At 50.7% G+C, this 23,994-nt stretch overlaps 1 protein-coding gene across 1 annotated transcript; it reads right to left on the bottom strand.

The window, feature by feature from the left end:
- Positions 1–1,562: 1,562 nt before the first annotated feature.
- On the bottom strand, positions 1,563–11,120 carry NIPAL4 (NIPA like domain containing 4). Its single transcript, XM_081036011.1, has 6 exons — positions 10,991–11,120; positions 7,601–7,840; positions 4,806–4,862; positions 3,730–3,820; positions 3,006–3,166; positions 1,563–2,298 (listed from the first exon to the last, which is right to left on the bottom strand). Exons 1-6 carry the CDS (start codon positions 11,025–11,027, stop codon positions 1,670–1,672), a joined length of 1,215 nt encoding a protein of 404 aa, XP_080892137.1. The 5' UTR covers positions 11,028–11,120; the 3' UTR covers positions 1,563–1,669.
- Between the last annotated feature and the right edge of the window lie 12,874 nt (positions 11,121–23,994).

Raw genomic sequence — 23,994 nt, 5'->3', positions numbered from 1 at the left:
ATTACTGCCATTCTCAAGACCCAAAGTGCTGCGTTCATTTTAGTTATAGACAAATCCACATTCATTAAACACTGAGGATTTGAGGCTGGAGGTGCAGGAAGCCGACCTGTTGGTCAGCTGAGCCTTTGAAGCTCCAAGGCCAGCAAGTTTGGCCTGGGTTTCGCTGCGCTTAGAACATGGGATGTAAACACAGAGGCAGGTATGGAATTAGACAGGAGAAGCATTACACCAACCTGGGGGCTGAGGATCAAGCCTTCCCTTTTTACAGAGAGACTGGCTCCCTTATTTCCCTTTCATTGGTGCTTGCACCAACTCCCACACTCCTGCAGCTAGAAAGAAGACAGGAAGGGAAAGGTATCAGTTATCTTTCTCTCCAGCTGCTCTTGTTTTTTGAATGCCTCTGGCCAAATGTGAAGGGACCAAAGGCAGTCCCCAAAGCAGTTGGTGCTGGAGCACCATGACACACTGCTTCCCAAGGTGGGTAGCACAGCAGCTGGAGATTTGGGGGCCATCTGGTCAACAGCCAGAAGGCATCTGTGCCAAGCTAACACTCTACTTGGTGGTCGCTGAAATCCAAAAGTGGTCCCACTGGCCGAGCCTCTAAGGCTGGAGCCCAGCAATTACCCAGAACCCTCTCCACCTGGAGTCTTGGTTGGGCACCAGAGTAAACACAAAAGTTAGCCACATCTGGCTATTTCCTGCCAAATCCTGACTTTGTTCTTCCCTCTCCCCACCTCTCCAAATCATATTTTGCTTTACTCTTTGAGGAAAAAGAAAGTGCGTTCTGCCGAATTCTAGCTTGACAGACAGGGTACTTTTTAGAGCAGTGCAACTGCTGTTCTCTTTCCAGAGTCAGGCAAAATGAAATACTGGGTTTGGCCAGCAGAACTTGGCTGCGAAGCATTTTTTGTTGTGGTTGCTCTCACTTTGAGTTCTGAGATAATTGCCTGGATGTCTCAGCGACTGACTCCTTATATGAATATGGAGAGGGAAGGGGTGGGCATGGGGGTGGAGTGATGGGAACAAAGATGCTGACCTCAGGGCTGGAGTGCCTGGGGAGTGGGGACAGTGGTGGAAATGGTTCCCTGAGACATCAGGTGGCTTTCACAGTAAGAAGGTCAGCTCAGGTCTTGCTTCTGTCTCTGAAGAGAAAGTGGCAAAAGCAGCCAGACATTTTTCACTAGCTGTGTCTGTCAGCTCCGGATGGAGAGGCATGGCGAATTGCTTTCTGCACCTCAGGGAGCCAGCTTCACTTCATCCTTGGGCTAAGGAATGGCGAGTCAATCTCAGGAGAACCAGTGCTAAGGATTTCCTGACGACCAACATCTCAGGAAGTTCTTAGATCATGCTACATTCAACGGGTCACATTCTGTCTTGTTCCCAACAACAGAGATGGCACCGAGGAAACAAGTGAGAAGGGAGGTCCCAGGGACCTGCTGGCAATAATGGAAGTAGGGGATTTGGGTCACTGAGGTTGTTTCCAGGAAGTTCGGCCACCACCACTCCCCGGGTAGGGATTTTTCTCCTGGAGACAGTGATGAGGTATAAATGAACATCTCAGAAAAGAGAGCCCACTGGTAACAGTTGTGCTGAAAATAACCAGGTGGCTCTGCAACGGGACGTCAGGCTGTCCCATAGGGCCTGTCCTCTTGCTCATGTATTCCAAGCTTTAAGAATGGATTATAAATACTTTGGGCTTTACTTCTGGCGATGGGGTACTGGAGAGTTCTATATTGTTCACAAGGTCATTCTTGTCTTCTAGTCTAATGACGGAGGGCTCTGGGGCGGGAGTGGGGGGCGGGTTTTTGTGCATGTGGGGCAAGTTGGTCCGGCTGATGTCCAGGTCTATGAAAGCATGAAGCATGAACACCCCCAGGATGACAGTGACAAAGCCAGAGAGGGTGCCCACGATGTCCACGGCAGACATGCTGCGCCACTCCTTGAAGAGGATGATGGAAGAGGTGACCACGATCGTGGTGAAGAACACATAGTAGATGGGGAACACCAGGGAGGTATTAAAAATGTCCAGCGCTCTGTTGAGGAAGTTGACCTGTGTGCTGAGCGAAAGTGCCAGGATGAGGGACAGGATGTAGGGCAGGGGATGGCGCACCACCGGCAACCCCTGGAAGAAATTCTTAATGGTGATGCCCAGACCCTTGACGGCGGACACAGAGAAGGCGCCGATCACAGAGCAGATGACGATGTAAACGAGGATATTCCTTTGGCCATAACGCGGGGCGATGACGAAGATGAGGATGAGGCAGAACACCAGCAGAAGCACAGCGAACACGATGTACCCTTCAGCAGAGGAGGGAGATCGATCACCCCGAGGGCCACATTCCCTCGTTTGTAAAATAGCGTCAATAATAATAGCTTCCTCAGAGAGCTTCTTTTGTGGGATTAAATGAAATAATGTACGTTGTAAAACTGAATGTGTCCCACCCCCCGAAATGCATACATTGAAACCTAATCCCCAATGTGATGGTGTGGAGGAAGGGCCTTTGGGAGGGGCTAAGGTCATGAGGGTGGAGCCCTCACCACTGGGCTTAATGCCCTTCTCTGAAGGACCCCAGAGAGCTCGCCTCCTCTACCCTGTGGGACACAGTGAGAAGATGGCTATGGATGAAGAAGGAAGCAGGCCCTTGCCAGCCACGGAATCTGCCGGCACCTTGATCATGGACTTCCCAGCTTCCAGAACTGTGAGAAATCAATTTCTGTTGTTTATAAGCCACCCAGTCTATGGTACTCTGTGATAGCAGCCCGAAATGACTAGGGCAATGCATATAAAGCATTTAGAACGGTGCCAGGCACATAAGAAACAATAAATGGCATCACTCTACATATCAGGCTGGGAAGCCTGTAAAATGGCTTTAGCCCCAGCCCACCTTTTCTTTAGCTTGCCTTCTCCTCCAGGTGGCAGCACCTGAGATGCTCTGAACCCAAGCAGCCCTTCTGCATGGTTCATCCTCCAGAGCTTTCCCCCTCGCTGGTGGCTTGGAACCTACCTGTGTCTTTCATCTTGGCAGCCATCTCAATGACAGTGGTGACCTTCTCTTCCTCAGGGGCATGTATCACCATCACTGTGCTGCCAGCCACACAGATCACACAGCCCAGCTTTCCCAGCAGATTCAGACTCTCTCCCAGAAAATACGAGGAAAGGATGGCACTGAACGTGGAAATGGGAGAAAGGGATTAGGTGGCCATGTCTGTCCCTGCGATCTGACTATGCACTTTCTGTGCATTATCTCATTTAGTCCTTACAACAATGCCTTCAGATAGGTGTCATTAGCACCCCATTTAGCAGATGGGGAAACTGAGGCTTAGGGTGTTTAAGTGACTTGCACATAGTAACGTAACTATTAAGTGGTAGAGCTAAGGTGAGGACTCAGGGAGTGGTAATCTCTGGCTCAAGCTTTGAACTTGTACATTTCTCCAATTTGAGGCACCAAAACACTGACATGAGACATGCAGTCTGTGGCGGTGGAAGCCCTTCCCACTGGCCTGGGAGTGGCCTGCCCCTCCATTGCCCAGTCAGTCGAGGGGATGCTAGAGTAACTGGCAGCAAACAACCCAGGGATCCAGAGCTCTGAACAGCACACTGCCTCTTTCTGGGAGCGGCGACAAACCCAAGTCCCATTACTAGTGGCAGTTGACCCCACTTGGCAGTTCCAGACCTCAACAAACTGCAAATAGGAAGGAGCCAGAGATAGCAAGAGAGGTGACAATAACCTTATGAGGACACTCAGCGCTCCCAGAGGTGTGATGACTGTCGCAGGAGCAAATGCATAGGCCCCAAAGTTGGCAATTTCTCCAGCAGCCACTAGGAAATTAAGAGAGAAGAAAAAAGGCTAGTGTGGGTCTGATTCTCCATCTACAGCCCATGTGAATCTGGGTAGAGATGGCGTCATTCAGTGCTCCACCATTCATAGAATCCCAGAGCAGCATTCCTTAAAATCCTGATCTTCACGCTCTCTCCCTGCAGAATCTGATCAGAAGGTCAGGCCCAGTCCATCCTGCTCCCATCCTTCCATTTGAAAGATGGAGACGCTCGGCCCAGAGTTCACAGTCACATGACAGGGTCATGGGTAGACACCATCTTTTCTTGAGGTCTCCTGGCTTCTAGTCCAGGCACGGTGAGGTGTGTCTTAGGCACTGCCAGTGTTAGGTCTGTAACACTTTCTAGAAAGTGTTAATTATCAAAGAAACGGTTACAGTTGTTGATTCTCCAGGGACCAAATGGTCCATAGAGCATCTTTCCCAGAGGAATTGTGGGTAGTCCAGACTGACAAACAGGTTGTTAGAAAGTCATTCTCAAAGGGCCTAATTCTCCCCATTTCGGTTTCTAGTTTGCAGACTCCTGCAAGTGCTTTTTCTGTCTCTCTGCTGGTAGAGAAAGCAGCATGAAAGCAGATGATGAATGTGATAACTCTGGCTAAGACTGGGGGTTATAAATGGAAAGCTCGCTAATTTTCCATCTAAAAGAATTAGCGTTTGAAAGCCCGAGAGGGTAGGTTGAACATGGGGGAAGGGAGGGGACCGGGTTACACCTTTATCATCACCAGCTCCGTACATATATCTCTGAAAATAGATGCTTCATGGATGAAAGACTGACTTTGGGTTGAGAAAGAGATCTGAGATCCAGGTAAGATGTTCTACCAACAAAGACTGTCAAGTTTCCCCCCTAGGAATCTGGGCCTCAGATTCACACTTTGTGCAAGAGACCGAAATGCCCCATCCACCCTTCCTTCCATCTCTGCCTCTGCCATCAATAGGTCATTTTCATTGGTAGCAAATACCCCACTTACTGGTGATAAATCCAGCCCACCACATTGCATCTTTCAGGTAGCCATAGCCTCCGTCCACTATAGAAGGAAAGGGACACAAAGTTAGAGCTTGGCCACACTTTCACAGGCACCTTTCCTGTCTCTACCTTCACTCCACAGTCTCTAAGGGTTCAACATATGTGAGTCCTCTGGGCTTGCTTCTCAGCCCTTTCCTGGGTGAGACCATCTGCTCCCCAAGTTTTCAATCCCATCTATGTATGTGCTGGTGTCCCTATGTCATATATGTACCCTGATCCTTTCTTTGGAGCCCAGATGTATATCCAGTTGTTTATTTGACATCGCTTGGCTCTCTCACAGGCATCAAACTCTGTCCTAAATGGAACTCTTGATTTTAAACGCTCCCCATCCACCCACCAAATGAAACTCAGTCCCTGGCACCTCCATGCACCTAGGGGCCTCCCACTCTTCCATCTTCTGCATCCAGTCCATCCTGCTGGTTCCATCTCTAAAAAGCATCTCACATGTGTCTACTCCACTGCCACCACCCTACTCCAAGGCATGTCACCTCAGGCCTGGGTTGAAACAGGGGCCTTCCCTTGTTCCTCTGGTTCATCTCTCCTCCCTTTATAATCCATTCCTTTCATAGCAGCCAGGGGTCTTTTAAGAATGTAAATCCGATTATGTCACCCCTCAGCTTACAGCTGGCTAATGTCTTCCTAATACTCTTAGGATAAAGACCAGAATCCTTCATAAGCCTGTTCATAGCTTAACCTTGCTGACCTCTCCAAAGGCATGTCCTGCCACTCTTCTTACTACAATCTAGCCATTCAGGCTTTCTTTTACTTCTTCTAAAATAATGAGGTCTTTTTGGCCCTAAGGCCATTGCACGTGCTTTTCCATGTCTGGAATAGTCTCCTTAATGATATTTGCAGTGAATTTACATTCACTCTCCAGGTCTCTGCTTGAATGTTGCCATCCCTGAAACCTGCCTCGATGATCCCTTGTCTTGATTATTTCCCCCTTGGATTTTTTTTTTTTCCATCACACCCAGCTCTTCTCTTTCGTGACACTTGTCATTTATAATATGACTTGATCTATTTATTTTCTGGCATTTCTCCCACTAAAATGGAAGCTCCATGAAGCCAAGGATTGTGTCTGTTTTGTTCACATGATGGACTCAGAGCCTGGTGCTTAGTAAATACTCAATGACAGCAGCTATGATGATGATGATGGTAATGGTAATGGATAGGTTTTAGACACTTCTGTGAAAATCCAAAAATTGTATGTCAAGTTTTGTGAATTCCCATTTTTCTAAGAAGGTCTTTAAGTTCCTAAAGGAATTAAAATCTCCCATAAAAGTCAAAGGCTCTGAAAGTATTTTACTCTAAGGATTGAAATCTCAGAAGATACTGAAATGGCAGAAAATTAAATTGAACATGTCCGAACACGTCGTCTTCCCATAAACCTGCTCCTCCTGCATTATTCATCTCAGAAAATCGTACCCTCATCTCCCCAGTTGCTCAAGTCAGAAAGCTGCGTCATCCTTGACTCGTGTTTTTACCATCCCTTGGAGACAGTCAACACCAAACCCAGTAAGTTCTACCTTCAAAAGCTATCTCTGGACTCTACCACTTGTCCCATTCCCACTACTATTTCCCAGGCCCAGACAGAGTTCTGTCGTCTCTCTCCCCTAACTGGTCTCCCAGCCTCCATCTTATCCCCTAATCCATTCTACACCCAGCCACCAGGGATCTTCTCACATCGTAAATTGGACTATGTCACTCGCCTGCCTACAGCCTTTCAGTCACTCATAATTGCTCTCAGACTCATTAGCCCAGTTTACAAAACCTGTCGTGATCTGGCCCCAACCCCATCTCTTACCCCTCCATGTTTCAGCCATCCTGAACTGTGTTCAGTTTCTAATATCACTCACACTCTCTCACCTCTGAGCCTTTGCACATGCTGTTCCTCCTGCCTAGAACACTATGTCCTCCTCTTTCCCTCTTCATCTTGTTATCTCCTCATTATTTAGGTCTCAGTTTCCAGATCACCTCTACAGAAAACCTCCCCTAGCCGTACCCCCAAGCCTGGGCTTTACATGCCCCTCCACAATATTGCCATAGCATTCTGTTTTCTATGTGATAGACCTTAACACTCTATGGGACCATTGCCTATTGACTTGCCTGTCTCTCCCACTGGACTCAATGCCCCACAAGGTCACTGTGTTCTCATGTCTACCATGGCACCTGGCACACATCAGGTACACAATGAATGATAATGAAATGAATGAATTCTTTTACTCATGACTCCACTTCTTAAGAATTGTTTCATGGATACATACCTTATTTTCCAAACAAGCAAATCCCTGTGGACAGAGACTCAGTAATTCTTTTGTAGCCCATAAGGGAGCTCAATGCCATAGTAAGTGAGGGCACACTGATGTCTGACATTGTTCTGGGAAGAAGTATTTATATTCCTATTTTGTGGGGAAGTTGTACCTTACCAGTTGCCTACGATGGCACAACTGGTAAGAAACAAAACCAGGACTAGACCTGGGGTTTCTGATTTTTGACCCTGAGACCCTTCCCTGTTTTTATCCCAATGAACTAATCGTGAAGTTCTCAGGATATACTGGATTATAAAGAAAGGTCTCCTGTGGGTGGATGGGATTCCCAGTGGGGTTGACAATGAGCCTGTGTGGCCACCTAAGCTAGGCTCACAAACTGCTGTCGTGCCCCCTGTGAAGGGAGGTTCACAGGGCTGGCTGAGGGCTCAGCTGCCCAGCACCTCATCCCCCGCACCCCCCAGGAGCCTACCAGCCCGTGTGGCCCCCGAGGCCACCAGTCGCAGGAGGCCTTTCTTCTTGAGGATGACACTGCTGCCGATGAGGAAGCTGGACAGGAAGGCCAGACCCAGGCCGACGTAGAAGCTGTAGTTCTTCCTGAACCTCTCCTGCCAGCTGGTAGAGGTGACATTGCTGAGTACCTGAGGGCTGAGCTCACCAACAATCTGACATAGGACTTGTTGGGAGGAGCAGTAGAGGGTGAGCAGGGAACCTAGATGGGAAGACCATAGTGAGAGAGTCACGCTGGTGACGTTTGCACACTTTAAAAAGATTGAAATAGACCACTGTTTCAGACCCCGTGCTTCAGCTACTGGCGGGCTTCATCCATATACTGGGCATCTACCTAAAAATAACAGTTAACGTTCACTGAGTGCTTACTCCAGGCTAGGGGCTTTATTTGGGTGAACTCATCAAATCCTTACAATGACTTGTCAGATAAATGCTGTCTTTAAATCCCATTTCCTAGGTATGGAAATGGAGGCCCTGAGAGGTCAGGTACTTCTCCTAAGAACACAGACTGTCTGACTCCAGAACTCTAGCATGTAACCACTCAGCTATACTGATGCCCCCCACATCAGGCTGGGGCCCTCAGGCTCTTAGGTGCCATTGAATCCAACTTCCTGCCCTCCGCAGGGCACGTGGCCTCCAACAGCTCAGGATGACACAGGGATTCTCCCTCCCCGAGTTCTCTTCCCCCTCTAACTCCAGCCACAATGGAGACCTCTGACAGGTAACATGAGGCAGTGAGGTTAGAGAGTCCACAGCCCTTTCTAGGTCTGAGGATGATTAAATATGAGGGTCCAGTTTGTTAGAGCCCACCATTCCCAGGCCTTACTTCTAAGAACTCTGGTGCTTATGCTCAGTGGCTGAGGCCAGTCTTCAGGCCTCAGAAGGGATGTGTGTCCCTGCCACCCCATATGAATCTGTCTTTACTTTGCTTTCCAAGTCCTAGTGTCCATGAGAGTCTGAATCACCCCTTATGCCCCAGAGTCAGCCCACCCTTGCTTGACCTTCTGGCACAAACACCAGGGACAATGGGACAAACTTGGGCATGAGGGGAAGACCTTTAATCAGAAGAACGAAGCTGCCTGAGTTCAGTAAAAAAAGTACAAAGCATAGCTAATAGTCCTTCAGTGTGTACTTATGTGGCCCTCTGCTCTGGAGCTTTTCATGAGCCTTCTTATCATGTCCAGGGTTTTAGCTGAAGAAACCAGGACCCCGGTAACTTCCATAACCTGCCTAAGGCTACATGGGTGGTAAGTGGTGAAGCCAGAGTTGGACCCCAAGCCTATCTGATGCCAAAGCCCATGCTCTTAACCATCACATGCACCCCACAAAAGAGGCAGCAATGACCGTGGGGTTTCATTTGGCTTCTTGAGGATTATTTTAAAATAAGAATTTGTTACCAACATTTAAAAATCAGATTTCCCGTGAAAATTCAGTTTCTGGTTAACTTACTGGGCATACCTCCCCATTGAAACAATTGGCTGCCACGGAATAGTGTTGCCTACCTCCCCCCCACCCCCGCCCCAGACAGGACATGCTCTTTGCAATGTCCCAGAGTCCATACTCAGCTCCCCTCAGTCATTTTTATTATGTGCTGGTCCCTGTGCAGCATTTGCCTCTGTGACCTCTGGTGGGAGAAGGTCTTTTCCTAATTGTGTGTCACAAAGACCCAGCTCCTGTGCCAGGCATGGAAGCCTGGGCCAGACACTTCTCCTTGGACCAGGATAGGACTCCAGGCCTGAACTAGAAAGGAGCCCAAATCCAAGGCCAGGCAGCTCTGGTTTTGGCATACCTAGAGCACAGAGTGGCATCTTGGTGGAATGTTGACCTTTTTTCTGGAGAAGCACGTAACAGCAGCACTGGGTGGGACAGCCCTTAGAAGACAGCCCATCTAACCCTTACTTTTAATTGGGGAAACTGAGGCCCTGAGAAGGGGAAGGACTAGCTGGTACCATACAAAACCCCAATGGCACCTGGGTCTGGAACCCACCAGGGGACACCTATGTATTTCTTGCTTTGGGAAATCTCTCTTTCCTACACCTGTGTCTCAATCAAGAGATGAGACAAGAAGCCACGCTCAGTTCCTAATCACACTTGCTCTAACTACTCATTCCTGTTCCTCATCTAGGACAAGAGTCAAGTCTGGGGATTTCCCTGAGACCAGGAAATGAGCCAGAGCCTGGGAGGATGTTGGCCAAGGGTGGCGACTCCCAAGAGGAAGGTCAAGCCCATTCCCACGTCTGTCCTCTGCCCTCCTGAACGTGCATCTCCAGCAGATGGAGCCTAAGGGCGCACTGTGGGTTTGGATGTTTTGGGGAGACCTGAAGCACCCAATGGCACAGCACCCTCCACTGAGTCCAGTTCTCCCAAAGGGATAAAAAGAAAGAGAGAGAGGGCTGATGGCCACAGGAAACCCAGTTCTGAGGAGGATGTCATCTGACAAATGGGTGTTGGGCCAGATGATTCCTGCTTCTCTTCCAGGACTGGGGAACATATTCGTCCCCAGGAGAAGGTGAGGCTGAAAATAAATGACCTCGGTGGTCAGGAAACCAAAGCCCGCTAACACCCAACCGGCCAGCTTTGAAAACTTCACTGGAGACGAGCAGTTAGAGCAACAGGGATATCCCACAGGCCACAATTCCAAGATGAGGTAGGAGAATAGAGATATACCCAGAAAGGAGTTGAGCATCATGGTATGAGTACAGGTGTTAGTATCCTAGTTCCATATCCCATTTCCCCTCTGTATTATCTTGAGCAAGTTAGCAGACTTTTCAGAGCCTCAGTTTCTCTATCTCCAGAATGGAGACAGTAAGGTAACAATATCTACCTGTCTTTTAGAGTTGTGGTAAAGATTAAATGAGATCATGCAACTAAAGAGCCTAGTCCACTATCCGGTTCATGGTAAGAAGTCAGAGTATAAAGCCAAGGGTCTTTCCTTATCCTTTCCTGGGTTGTTCTTTGTCACCTTTTTCTAAAAGGTATGTGTGGTTTAGGGGTGCCCCTGTCTTTGGTGGGCCCCAGGGAGACAGCCAGAACTGGGCAGGTACTAAAAATCTGAAGCAACTGTACATTAAAGGAAACCCGGGATCCCCCCAACCTCTAGGTCAACCTGCTGCAACCAGGAATTCCCGCCCCCGCCCTCTCCCTTCCCGTTTGCCCCCCTTTCTTCCATTGCTCCCTCAGCTACCCAGCTCCCAAGATGGGGAAAGTCAGCCAGAACCGGCCTGAGAACGAGGTGGGGGACAGCTCGTGCTGACCCCTCCCCCCACCCCCAAGCCCCTGCAGGAGAGGACACGGAGTGGTGGGGGAAGGGAACGCGCGCAGTCCCCTGGGTCCCCGTTCGGTTCCCACGCACCGTTCTCGCAGCTGACATTGTTGGCTGATGGCTCCATGGGGCCCTGGGCTCACGCACCGACTCGGGCGCGGGCGCGGACGGCGCCCCCGGCTCCTCCTCTCCAGAGCAGGTGGCTGAGACTTGTCCCTGGCGTGGCCCTCGTGCGAGAAGCCGTCGGGGTCGAGACCCAGGGATGGGGAGAATGACGCGCCCCAGAGGGGGAGAGTCCCCGGGGAGGAGTCACCCGGCGTCTTGGGCAACTCCAAGGGCCGAGGGTGCCCAGCGCTCCAGCTGCCGGCAGAGGGGCGCATGCCCTCTCAGGGCGCGGAGGGTGCCTGGCTCCCAGCAAGGGAGTCACCGCCCCACACCCCCGGCCGAAGATGAGAGATGGGGCGGGTCCCGGCACCACGCCTCCGGCGACGTTGGGACAGGCACCCAGTTCCCTTCCCAGTGACAGACTTGATGGTTCCCAGGATGGTTGGAGAGGCAGCAGGGAGGTCCAGGTTTTTCCTTCCTGTCTGACTCCCTGCCTTATTCATTCATTCAACATAGAGCTGATTTGTGCTGGGCATTAGAACACAGCAAGCCCATAGTAGGTGCCCAATAAATGGTTGGTATTCTAAGTAGAATGAGTGGATGATACAAGCTTGGTAAGTTGAATGAAAGAAGGAAATGAAGCAATTGGAGACCAAAATGAGTCAGACATAGTCCCTGCCCCCCCCCGGCCCCCCAAGAACCTTATATATTAATGGGGAAAACAAAATGGGATCAACTATCTAGATTGGTGCTTTCCAAATCACCATTAAAAAATAGGGTGATGGCAAAGTATGTGCTATTGTTGTGTAATAGTAAAAACAGTGGGCAATGTATCCCTCGGACCTGACCTTTTAAATCATGAGAGGGCATATTGAGGTTGCAGTGCATTGTGCTGGAGCCGAGCCCAGATTCTGAGAGACAGACGCACACATGTGTTAACACATTCAGTTTTGTTTATGTTTGGGACTTGGGGAGCCAGTATATTGAGGGTACAGGGCCTGCCCCCCTTGCCCAGAGTTAAAGGCTGTAAGTCCTCTGAGACAGAGCTTTTCAGAGTTAGAGGAATTTCATGTTTTAAGGGAATAGGCTGAGGTGGGGGGTGGGGAGGGCGGCTGGGATCTACTGGAGGGCCTTCCACACCCTCTCTGAGCCCCAGACTCCCCATTTGTTCTAGAAGGGGGCGGGGCCTCCCAAGTAGCCATCCAGAGCATCCTGGGAGTGCAGACATAAAGGGCTCCATTGAACTGCAGGCTCCTCACTGCTGTCCTGACAAAGCCCTTTTCTCTCTGAGCCACAATAGCTCTGTCAGGCAGGTAGCAGGGCTGGCAGCATTGTCCCCCCAGAAAAGAACAACAGGGTTCACTGTCTATCCCAGGGAGGGTGGGTAGCTTCGGAAGAGTCTGACCAATCGGGGACAGATGGCTCTGTCCTTAACCAGCCAGGCACTGGTGAACCAGCCACATCTTATTTGGCCAGTTGTTCGGGATGAGCAGGAAAACAAGTTTACCAAAACCCAAATTCCTAAAAACTCGGCTTTTCTAAGTGCACGTCTAAATGTTTTATGTTATAGAGCCATCGTGTCCAATGTGGTAGCCACCCGTTCCATGCAGCTATTGAGAACTTGGCTAATCTGAACTGTGCTATAATGTATATATAAAATAAGCATTGTTAACATTTCGGGCCAGATAATTCTTTGTTGTGGGGGGCTGTCTAGCAACACGCCTGGGTTCTACCCACTAGATGCCAGTAGCACCGACACACACACCCACACACACACCTGCATCCCTATGTCCCCCTCCCCCTTGTGACAAACAAAAATATCCCAGTCAGGTTTCCAGACTGGCACCCCAGACCAATTGTACCAATCCTCAAAGCTTCACAGCTGCAAAGAAATCCCCCAAATCAATGTACTGTGTGTTTCCAGTGTGGTATGGCCTAAGAGGGCTGGAGGAGGAATAGAAAATAAAGATGTGAGTAATATGAATGCTATTTATAGAGGGCTTGTTATATGTTACACGGGTGCTCATTTAATCTTTGCAACAACTCTGGGAAGCAGGTTCTATTAGTATCCCCATTTTTCAGGTGAGGGAATTGAAGTCCAGTGAAGACACTCAGGCTGCAAGTTGAGAAGCCGAGAATCTAATACAGACACTGTTTTTGGTGCTACGCAGACTGCCTTGTGGTCATAGGTCTAATAACAGGCCACGAGACTCGGGTAGGTCACTTGCCTCCTGGCATTCCTACCCCAGGTGAAAGGGCTGGGCAAGATGTAGCTTGCAGTCCTTTCTAGCCTTGCAGAACTGGTCTTCTGGGTAGGGTGGGAGAGGACAGATGGTTGTCACCATCTTCGGGCTGACCTGGAATCATGGGAATCTGGACCGTCAACATGTAGAGGCCAGCCTATCCTTTTCCAGGCGGGTCCCCAGAGTGCCCACTGTCATAAAGAGCTTTACTATCATCATAAATAATGCTTAGAATGGACACAGGTACACTCAGACTGGCTCTAAGAAGAGCACAATGCCTGGTGATGGAGTCCACACTAACTGTTACAAACAACCATTATTAAAACACACTATCCCTGACTTCTTCCTCTGTGTGCTAAGCACTTTGTGGGTATTGGCACATGAGGTCATTATAATACCTTACTCTGGATACCATTTTAGGTCCCATTTTATAGATGAGAGAACTGAGGTTCAGAGAGGTGAAGTGACTTTCCCAAGGTCACACACAGTGTGGTAAGACAGAACTTCAAACTGGGATTGTATGTCCCCAGAGCAGCTCGCTTAATCAAGGCACTTTGCTTTGAGGAGGCCAGAGCCTTCTTTCTTCCCAGACCTCATCCTGCTCTGTATGGTGAGGCTGGGAAAACTGGGGCCATCCCGACATCATACAGGGCAGCCGTACAACCTTCGCATTAGCCCTCCTTCCAAGTTAGAGCTGGAAGGCTCAACTAATACAACCTCCTTGGTTTGCAGATGGGGAAACTGAGGCACAGAGAGGGGCAAGGCCATGCCCACATCACTGCTAATTTGTGGCAGAATCGGTACTTACTCAGTCACTTGAATCCTGAGCCAGTACTTTTCTCTCCCACTATGCTTGCTTTCTGGGCAGAAAGGGCTGACCTTAGGGCAAATAAGAAGAGTTATTATTTTTCTGGCCACCTTTTAAGGATGAACCAATACACTAAGGATTTCACACACATTGTCCCATTTACTTCTCACAATAAGCCTAAGAGTTAGGTACAGCGATGATTCTTATTTCAGAACTGAGAAAACTGACGCTCAGAAAGGTTAAGTAACTTGTCTGCCATTAAATAGGGAAGCCGAGACGAAACCCATCAGGCTGATCACACTGTGTTTGTGGGTTTTCCTCATCAGAATATCTGCCTACAGGTGGAAGGTTTCAAATTCCTACAGAGGGCAGAGCTCGCTGTGAGAACTTTGTGTGGAAGCACAGCATTGCTTGGCCATCGTGTGGGTGTGCAGAGAGCCTAATGCACTTAATATATGGAAAAGAACTTCAGATTTTATCGAAAACCAGCTATAGTTAAAATAATAATACTGAGATCAACTGCTACTTGTCGCATCACTTCTATATTGCAGGTTCTTCCCATGTATTAACCTCGAAGCCTCACAGCAGTCTCATGAGGCACATGCAGTTACCCTAATTTGACAGCTGATGACAGTGATGATGCTGGGAGGTCTAGGGACTTGTTCGAGGTCGGGCAGATAATAAGTGGCTAAGCAGGGATTTGAGCAGGAGCTCAAAGCTCCTACTGTGGTCTCTGCCTCGTTCCTCGCCTCCCGCTGGTCAGACTCACTGCTCAGGCCAGCAGGTGGTGGATCTGGGGGACTGTGGTGAGGCTCATCCCCGGCATCTGTTTGGACCTGTAGCATCTGGTACGTGGGAACAGGAAGGGAAGAGGCACAGTGAACTTTGTGGTCAGAGGGAAGACTGATTTTCATGTGGGAAGAATCAACTTGAAAATGGACACAACTGAGGCTCTATTTTCCCTTTGGGATTTAAAAAAAGTTCACCTGTCTTGGACTGTGATGTCTGAGGCATTGATATGAAATAGTCTGGGGATGTGAGTTCTAGTCCCTATTCTGCTACTAACTCACTGGGACCTGAGGCAGGTCCTTCCCATCTAGGTCTCAGTTTCCCCAATATGTGCAATGAAAAGGAAAGACTAGATGAGCGGTTTTTAATTTTTTTGTGTGAGATGGGGGCAAGCAGGAAAACCTTTATTCCAAGCAGAAAGTTACATGGCAGGACAACATACAAACCTCCTTAACGAGAGCTTCTTTCATTGATTCAGGGCAGGACCCTGAACTTTGTCACCTCGACTTCCATGCTGTGACCTTGCTATCCCATCTCCTGCAGCAGTGCTGAGACATCCCCCACCCCTTCTAGGACATGGAAGACCCCAAGTTGACAGTGGGGGTCTGTGTGGCCTCCTGGGCACACAACATTTGCACTGGCCATTCGTCCTATGGGGTGTCCCCACAGAGCTGGCTGAGGCTTCAGGAGAATGGCCAGAGACTTCACTGCATGGGGAGGCTTTTGCAGGAATGCCCATGCACTCAGGACACAGGCGCGTTGTTGCCACGTGGGTCTGAATACTCCTGTTTGAGTATTGGGTCTGAATACTCCTGTCTGAGTCCCAGGGAGGGAAATCCCCACACACTCCTGAGTGGCATGCCAGCAATCAGAGTGAAAGCCCCATGGAGTAGGAATCCAGAGACTAAAACCCAACCCCAAATATATTTGTCGCTGGTGTGTCTTCAGTGCTTGTTGGATGTAGGCCAGGCCCTGTGCTATACAAAATCTTTACATAAGGGAATGAGCTCTGAACCAGAAGGCCTAGGAGTGAATCCCAACGCAGTCACCTTGTAGCTGTGTGGCCCCGGGGCCTGTTGCTTGCTGTATGTGCTAGGACCCTCCTCGGAGGTCCATCCCTCCCATCTGCCTCGTTCCAAGGACAGAGACCAGGGACGGGGCGCCTTGCCTTGCCTGCCCTGGGTAGATCCACGGAGTGGGCGCCCAAGCTTCCTCAGCTGCTCATTAACTTTTTGCCAACACAGTCACACTGGAAATTCTGGTTTGCCAGCGGGGCCTGGATGAGGAGCCCCAAAAGAAACCAGAACGTGGGTTAAGGTTTCTTCCTGGTTTGTCAGCTGGGGCAGGGAGCTAAACCACCTCCCCACCCAGGAGGACCTCGGGCAGGGTGGGGGTGGGAATTCCAGGGAAAGGGGGTGTGGGCAGAGGCGTGCCTCAGGATCGGCTGTGGACCAAGGTGCTGGGCCAATGGGAAGCCACGCCTCTTTTGGAGTTGTGCCAAAGATCATCAAGTGATAATTATCTACATTTTGCTCCCCAAAGAAAAATGTCGTTGTTTGCTTCGCAACCGGTGCCATGAATATGTCTGTGCCTCTCCGTCTTGCGTCCTGCATTCCCGGAAGGCCTGGTCTGCCCAGTGCGGTCTGACCTTTAGTCGAATCCCCGCAGAACCACTAGTGAGCAGTCCTCATTTTAGGGAAGAGTCTCGCTGGTCATTTCTAACTTTTTGAGAGTCCCACATCCCTTTAAAAATCTGACAAAAATTGTGAACACTTGCCCCAGGAAAGATGCACACACCTACCTACACATTATCACTTCCCACTGAATTTCAGGGGGAACTCAGGTGACTAACTCTTGGCTTTTGGCCAAAGGGAAAAAAAATCCTAAAATTTCGAAGGCATTGAGGCAGCACTCATAAAGAGTAGTGCACAAATATTGAAATGATGTATGAAGAACAACAGATTTTTACCTATGTATACCCTTGTAACTGCCATCCTCTTAAAAATACAGAACATTTCCAGCCTTGACGACGACAAGGAAATTTTGACATGTCTTAATTTGGGCACTTACTCCTAACTGAGATAGAGATAATTGCTCTCAACATGACCACCGTGCCACACATACAAGCTTGTGATACTTACCACTTTGTGTGGGAGTTATGTATTGGGGTGCATAGCTCTCCCACCACACTGGGGAGCCCAATCTTGCCATATTAATCGTGGTACCTCTGATGCTGATGGCAGGAGGCACCAAGACACTCAAGATGTGTGCACTGCACTAAACCAAAGTCCCTTCTCTGGATCTTACCACCTTTTCTAAGTGGGTCTTACTCATTCATAATAACCACCACAAGTCATTGAGCGCTAAGCCCTGACCTAGACTTCACTCCTCACATCGACGCTAGGAGGTTAAGTGGTGTTATCACCATTTCACACTGAGGTTTACTGAGGTCAAAAGTCTGGCCCATGACCACAAAGCTGGCCAGTGGAAGCATTCACATACACACTCAGGTCTGTGTGACAAGAGAGCTCCGCAACTGTATACTCACCATCCTCTTTTCTTAGCTTCTTTTGCAGGAGGGGGCTGGGGACAGGAGAGGGATGAGGGCAGGAGGGGGAGAGGAGCAGGAGGCGGATGGGACTGAAGTTACAGGAAGAGGACACTGGTCCTCTCTTTCACACAATCTGATCCTAGCTTCCTAAAGATGACCTCAGAGCTATGACCTTACTCTCACCTCTTTTTTGGTCGAAGTGCCGAATTTCAGTCACAACATACGGTTTTTAAATTGTAAAAGTCATACAGACTTTTAGTAAAAAAAATAATAAATTGCAGTTCAGAGGATATAAATGAAGAATAAAAGTCCCCTGGCTACCCGAAGAGGTGGTCACTACTAACAGATTCTTTGGCATCTACCCAGAAATGACACACATACCCACAAAAATGTACGTTCTTTTAAAAAAGGGGATCACATTATACAGATTGTATTTCATTCTGCTCTCTCCCCTCTGGTTTTGAGGAACAACCCAATCTAACATCTTAGCTGCCTGCCTGGGTTCTGTGACAGTTCCCTCCAATTGGTTTCTTCTTCCTCATCTAGGCTTTTGGTTCTTGAATCTGCTGAGAAATGGCTTTGGTTTGGATGCTCAGTGGGGGTGAGTGAGATTGTCATGCAGGGACTCAGCTCCCACTCCCCGCACAAGAACACAGGATATGGTGAGGCCAGAAAGGAGCACAATGGGGCCATAGATAGGGGAGTCATGCCACTATACTCTCTATGGCAGCTGGTCGAGACACAAAGCAAACATCTGCCAGTACCCCAACAAAGGGTCTTCCTGCACCCCAGTCTCCCTGGCGGCCTAGCAAGACACAGGAAGTAGGATCCACACGATCCACACCGTCCACAATCCACTTGCTAACCACATTCCACCCTTATTAGTGTAGCTATGGCAGTTATATCAGTGGCCAATGGCTAACTGGTTACAGCTGATGGCCATCTACTACCCGAGCCAGTAGCTTTCCACGTGGGGTCGAGAGCCTGGAAACTGCTCTCTGGGACTTCGTCCCCACCGACATCTTCTGAGATACACTTTGGACCTTCCCTGGGGAGCCATGAGTGGAACCCAGGTTGGAGAGAAGGGAACTGGGCACCTAGCTGCAGAGGGAAAATTTGAGTGACTGGCTGGCTGAATCGTCTTCTCTGAGTCAGTCCCAGCTATGGAGCACTGACCCTGCGCCAGGCTCTGTGCTCTGGTGGTCTGTGCATGCTAGCATTTGATCCTTGCAGCAACTGAGAAATAGGTATTATCACTGTTAACTATTCTTATCAATAAGGGTTCTGATGTGCAGACATTAAGAACTTCCTAGTTCCTGGCAAAGCTGGGCATTTAACAACCAGCTTCTAATCACTTACTCTCTTTTGCCCCCATTCTTGGCAGAGGGAGGTCCCAAGAGAGAGAAAATGATCACCACCATGGACTGCTCCCAGCAGGTTCTGTCTCCAGGCTACTCCACGCAACCCCATGCCCATCCTTTACTGTTACTTCCTTGTATTTGTCCCTGTCCCTCCTCCCGTCCTCCCTACCACCCTCCATATACAACCATATTGCTCGCAGTTGACACCAGACAATTGGTCCTTCATTCTCTTCTATGACAGCTGCTGTTTTAAGGCAGGCTAACTTATTGATGATACCAGTTACATGGCAAGCTTTGTTGAGGGGGCAAGGGCACTGGTTTATTCAGAGGATATGGATGGAACATTGTTGACGTGTTACCTCTTGTGAAAGCACTGGTACTATGATGATGAGCGAGATAGATGCAGTCCCTATACTCACGGCCCGTGTTCACGAAATGGTCACATGGTGCTGAATTATAATTTTCATAGACGGCAAAAAGGTCAAGTACAGAATGAGTGGAGAGTATTTAACAGAGCTACTGGGACCTAGGCTTTAGGAGGAACAGGTGTTTTAAGTGAGATTTGAAGGTTGATGGAAGGTCTCTGTGGGGACAAAGCCCCAAAAAGCAGTTTCCAGGCTCTCGGTCTCACATAGAAAGGTGCTGGCTCGGGTAGTAAATGGCCATCAACTGTGATCAGATGGCCATCAGCTGTGGCTAGTTGGCCGTCAGCTGTAACCCGTAAGCCATTGGCCACTAATATAACTGCTGTGGCTACGCTAGCAGAGAGAGAATGGGGGCTAGCAAGAAGATGGTGGCTGGCAAGTGCAGACTGCTGTTAGGCAGATTATGTATATCCTGCTTCCTGTGTCTCCAGCCCAGCCACCAGCGAGAATATGTTGGTTTGACTTCCCTATCTATGGCTCCGTGGGTGTTCCTTTTTGGCCTTATCGTGTCCTGCATTCTTGGGCAGGGAGTGGGAGCTGAGACCCTGCATGACAAATGGCGCAGTGAGCAGGGTCCCCCACACGACACATGGCGTAGTCAGCAGGATACGGTGCTGGCCAGAGCTCTCCGAAGGGCAGTGGAGCAGTTTGTTCCTGTGAAAGCTCAGTCTGAGGAAGACCAGGAGGAGCAGCTGCCGGAGAGCTCGATCCCCGTGGAGGGGTGGAAAGATGTGGACGGTTCCCCAACCAGCAGAGGCCGGAGAAAGCGGAGAAAGCAAAGGTTGTTGCTGCCCTGTGGGCTGGGAACTGCTTGCTGAGGCAGCCGGGATGCGGGACTTGTCCCAGGAGGAAACACTTGCTGAGTCCTCCTTGGGAGATGAGGGTGAGGTCAAGGTCATCCCTCACCCCCAGGACAGCCCTGGCGAATGACTATGGACTATGGGGAATTGCCTTCTATCCCTGATTTAATGGACGCTTGACTGTTTGGGAACATACCACCATGTAGTGGGACTGGCGGATGTTTGCTTTTGTGTCTTGACTGGCCGCCATTGATAATATGTAAGCACCTTGATGTGAGCCGCTGTTGTTCCAGCACGGTACCCCGAGAGGCCCAGGGAGAGAGTGGCAGTGCCCTGAGAGCCCTGGCTGTGTCCAGGAAGTCTGGCTGTGCCCAGAGAGAGTGGCAGTGCCCTGTGAGCCCTGGCTGAGCCCAGGAAGTCTGGCTGTGTCCAGAGAGAGTGGCAGTACCCTGAGAGGCCCTGGCTGTGTCCAGGAAGTCTGGCTGTGCCCAGAGAGAGTGGCAGTGCCCTGTGAGCCCTGGCTGTGTCCAGGAAGTCTGGCTGTGCCCAGAGAGAGTGGCAGTGCCCTGAGAGCCCTGGCTGTGTCCAGGAAGTCTGGCTGAGCCCAGAGAGAGTGGCAGTGCCCTGAGAGGCCCTGGCTGTGGCCCGGGGAGACAGGTGGTACCCTAAGAAGCCCAGGAAGTCTGGCTGTGCCCAGAAGTACTGGTGGTGCCCTGAGAAACCCTGGCTGTGCTCAGAGAGCCTGGCTGTGTCCGGGATATTGCATTCACCTCCAGGATCCTCGCACAGGGACCCTTGCGGAAGACACTTGTCGCGTAGATTGTGAGGCGAGAGACCCTGTAGGGGTGAAGTGTGGGGACAAAGCCCCAAAAAAACAGTTTCTAGGCTCTCGGCCTCACATAAAGGTGCTGGCTCGGGTAGTAAATGGCCATCAACTGTGATCAGATGGCCATCAGCTGTGGCTAGTTGGCCGTCAGCTGTAACCCGTAAGCCATTGGCCACTAATGTAACGGCTGTGGCTACGCTAGCAGAAAGAATGGGGGCTAGCAAGAAGATGGTGGCTGGCAAGTGCGGACTGCTGTTAGGCAGATTATGTATATCCTGCTTCCTGTGTCTCCAGCCCAGCCACCAGCGAGAATATGTTGGTTTGACTTCCCTACTTATGGCTCCGTGGGTGTTCCTATTTGGCCTTACCGTGTCCTGCGTTCTTATGTGGGGAGCGGGAGCTGAGACCCCGCAGGACGCCCCACAGGACAAATGGCACAGCGAGCAGGGTCTCCTGCATGACACATGGCGTAGTCGGCAGGATATGGTGCCGGCCAGAGCTTTCCGAAGGGCAGTGGAGCAGTTTGTTCCTGTGAAAGCTCAGTCTGAGGAAGACCAGGAGGAGCAGCTGCCGGAGAGCTCGATCCCCGTGGAGGGGTGGAAAGATGTGGACGGTTCCCCAACCAGCAGAGGCTGGAGAAAGCGAAGGTTGTTGCTGCCCTGTGGGCTGGGAACTGCTTGCTGACGCAGCCTGGATGCGGGACTTATCCCAGGAGGAAACACTTGCTGAGTCCTCCTTGGGAGATGAGGGTGAGGTCAAGGTCATCCCTCACCCCCAGGACAGCCCTGGAGAATGACTATGGACTATGAGTAATTGCCTTCTATCCCTGATTTAATGGACGCTTGGCTGTTTGGGAACATACCACCATGTAGTGGGACTGGCAGATGTTTGCTTTTGTGTCTTGACTGGCCGCCATTGATAATATGTAAGCACCTTGATGTGAGCCGCTGTTGTTCCAGCACGGTACCCCGAGAGGCCCAGAGAGAGAGTGGCAGTGCCCTAAGAGCCCTGGCTGTGTCCAGAGAGAGTGGCAGTGCCCTGAGAGCCCTGGCTGAGTCCAGGAAGTCTGGCTGTGCTCAGAGAGAGTGGCAGTGCCCTGAGAGCCCTGGCTGTGTCCAGGAAGTCTGGCTGTGCCCAGAGAGAGTGGCAGTGCCCTGAGAGCCCTGGCTGTGTCCAGAGAGAGTGGCAGTGCCCTGAGAGCCCTGGCTGAGTCCAGGAAGTCTGGCTGTGCCCAGAGAGAGTGGTAGTGCCCTAAGAGCCCTGGCTGTGTCCAGAGAGAGTGGCAGTGCCCTGAGAGCCCTGGCTGAGTCCAGGAAGTCTGGCTGTGTCCAGAGAGAGTGGCAGTGCCCTGAGAGGCCCTGGCTGTGTCCAGGAAGTCTGGCTGTGCCCAGAGAGAGTGGCAGTGCCCTGAGAGGCCCTGGCTGTGTCCAGGAAGTCTGGCTGTGCCCAGAGAGAGTGGCAGTGCCCTGAGAGCCCTGGCTGAGTGCAGGAGGTCTGGCTGTGTCCAGAGAGAGTGGCAGTGCCCTGAGAGGCCCTGGCTGTGTCCAGGAAGTCTGGCTGTGCCCAGAGAGAGTGGCAGTGCCCTGAGAGGCCCTGGCTGTGTCCAGGAAGTCTGGCTGTGCCCAGAGAGAGTGGCAGTGCCCTGAGAGCCCTGGCTGAGTGCAGGAGGTCTGGCTGTGTCCAGAGAAAGTGGCAGTGCCCTGAGAGCCCTGGCTGTGTCCAGAGAGAGTGGCAGTGCCCTGAGAGCCCTGGCTGTGTCCAGGAAGTCTGGCTGTGTCCAGAGAGAGTGGCAGTGCCCTGTGAAATCCTGGCTGTGCTCGGGGAGACTGGTGGTACCCTAAGAAGCCCAGGAAGTCTGGCTGTGCCCAGAAGTACTGGTGGTGCCGAGAAACCTTGGCTGTGCCCGGGGAGACAGGTGGTACCCTAAGAAGCCTAGGAAGTCTGGCTGTGCCCAGAAGTACTGGGGTGGTGCCCTGAGAAACCCTGGCTGTGCCCGGGGGGACTGGTGGTATCCTAAGAAGCCCAGGAAGTCTGGCTGTGACCAGAAGTACTGGGGTGGTGCCCTGAGAAACCCTGGTTGTGCCCGGGGAGACTGGTGGTACCCTAAGAAGCCCAGGAAGTCTGGCTGTGCCCAGAAGTACTGGTGGTGCCCTGAGAAACCCTGGCTTGCTCAGAGAGCCTGGCTGTGTCCGGGATATTGCATTCACCTCCAGGATCCTCGCACAGGGACCCTCGCGGAAGACAGTTGTCGCGTAGATTATGAGGCGAGACCCTGTAGGGGTGAAGTGTGGGGACAAAGCCCCAAAAAAGCAGTTTCCAGGCTCTCGGCCTCACAATAGAAAGGTGCTGGCTCGGGTAGTAAACGGCCATCAATTGTCATCAGATGGCCAGCAGCTGTGGCTAGTTGGCTGTCAGCTGTAACCCGTAAGTTATTGGTCACTAATATAACGGCTGTGGCTACGCTAGCAGAGAAATGGGAGCTAGCAAGAGCGGATTGCAGAGAGGCGGATGCCGCCGGTGAGAATATATTGGTTTGACTCCCCTACTTATGGCTCCATAGGTGTTCCTGTTTGGCCTTACCGTGTCCTGCATTCTTATGTGGGGAGCAGGAGCTGAGACCCCGCCGGACACCCCGCAGGACAAATGGCGCAGCGCGCAGGGTCTCCTGAGTGACAGCCTCAGTCTGTGAAGAGAGGGAAGTGAGATGCGGTGGGGGAGGGGCATTCCGGGCAGGTGTGAGTGTCTGGGGGTCAAGGAGATCCTGGGCCTCAGGGTGAACTGAAAAAAGCCAGTGGTGTGCTGTTTAACGTCTATTGTTTCCTGGGTTTGGGTCTTTAAGTATAAAATGGGGATGCTGACAATGGGAGAAGTAAAATAGTTGAGAAGATGTGGTAGCCCTAGATGGGCTGACCCCAAGCTGTTCTGTTGAGTCAGCCCCTTGCCCACTGCAGTTGCCAATGAATCCAGTGCGCCTTCTTCAGCTCAGGGCTGGGCTCTTTGCCAGAAACAGTTGAAGCCCCAATCAGGGGCTCTTTGATTCCCTCTTTTCCTGTTGGTCTGAAACTCCAGAAGGCTGAAATCCCTGGGTTTTATTCTGACTAATGAAGGTGGAGCTTAGGGGCCACATATTTTTAGCTCTGATAGCATCTCACAGCATATTTTCCCAGGGAAACCCTCCACTTTCCC

The sequence above is a fragment of the Rhinolophus hipposideros genome, assembly GCF_964194185.1.
Source record: "Rhinolophus hipposideros genome assembly, chromosome: 23".
Lineage (NCBI taxonomy): Eukaryota > Metazoa > Chordata > Mammalia > Chiroptera > Rhinolophidae > Rhinolophus > Rhinolophus hipposideros.
Note: the sequence above shows the minus strand (reverse complement) of the source record. Positions and strands in the feature narration are given on the sequence as shown.

Coding starts and splice junctions, on each gene's coding strand:
- NIPAL4 (XM_081036011.1), bottom strand. CDS start 11,027: ATGGAGCCATCAGCCAACAATGTCAGCTGCGAGAACG. Junction 3,821..4,805: donor GTGGGCTGGATTTATCACCA/GTAAGTGGGGTA, acceptor TTAATTTCCTAG/TGGCTGCTGGAGAAATTGCC. Junction 3,167..3,729: donor GCGCTGAGTGTCCTCATAAG/GTTATTGTCACC, acceptor TTCCACGTTCAG/TGCCATCCTTTCCTCGTATT.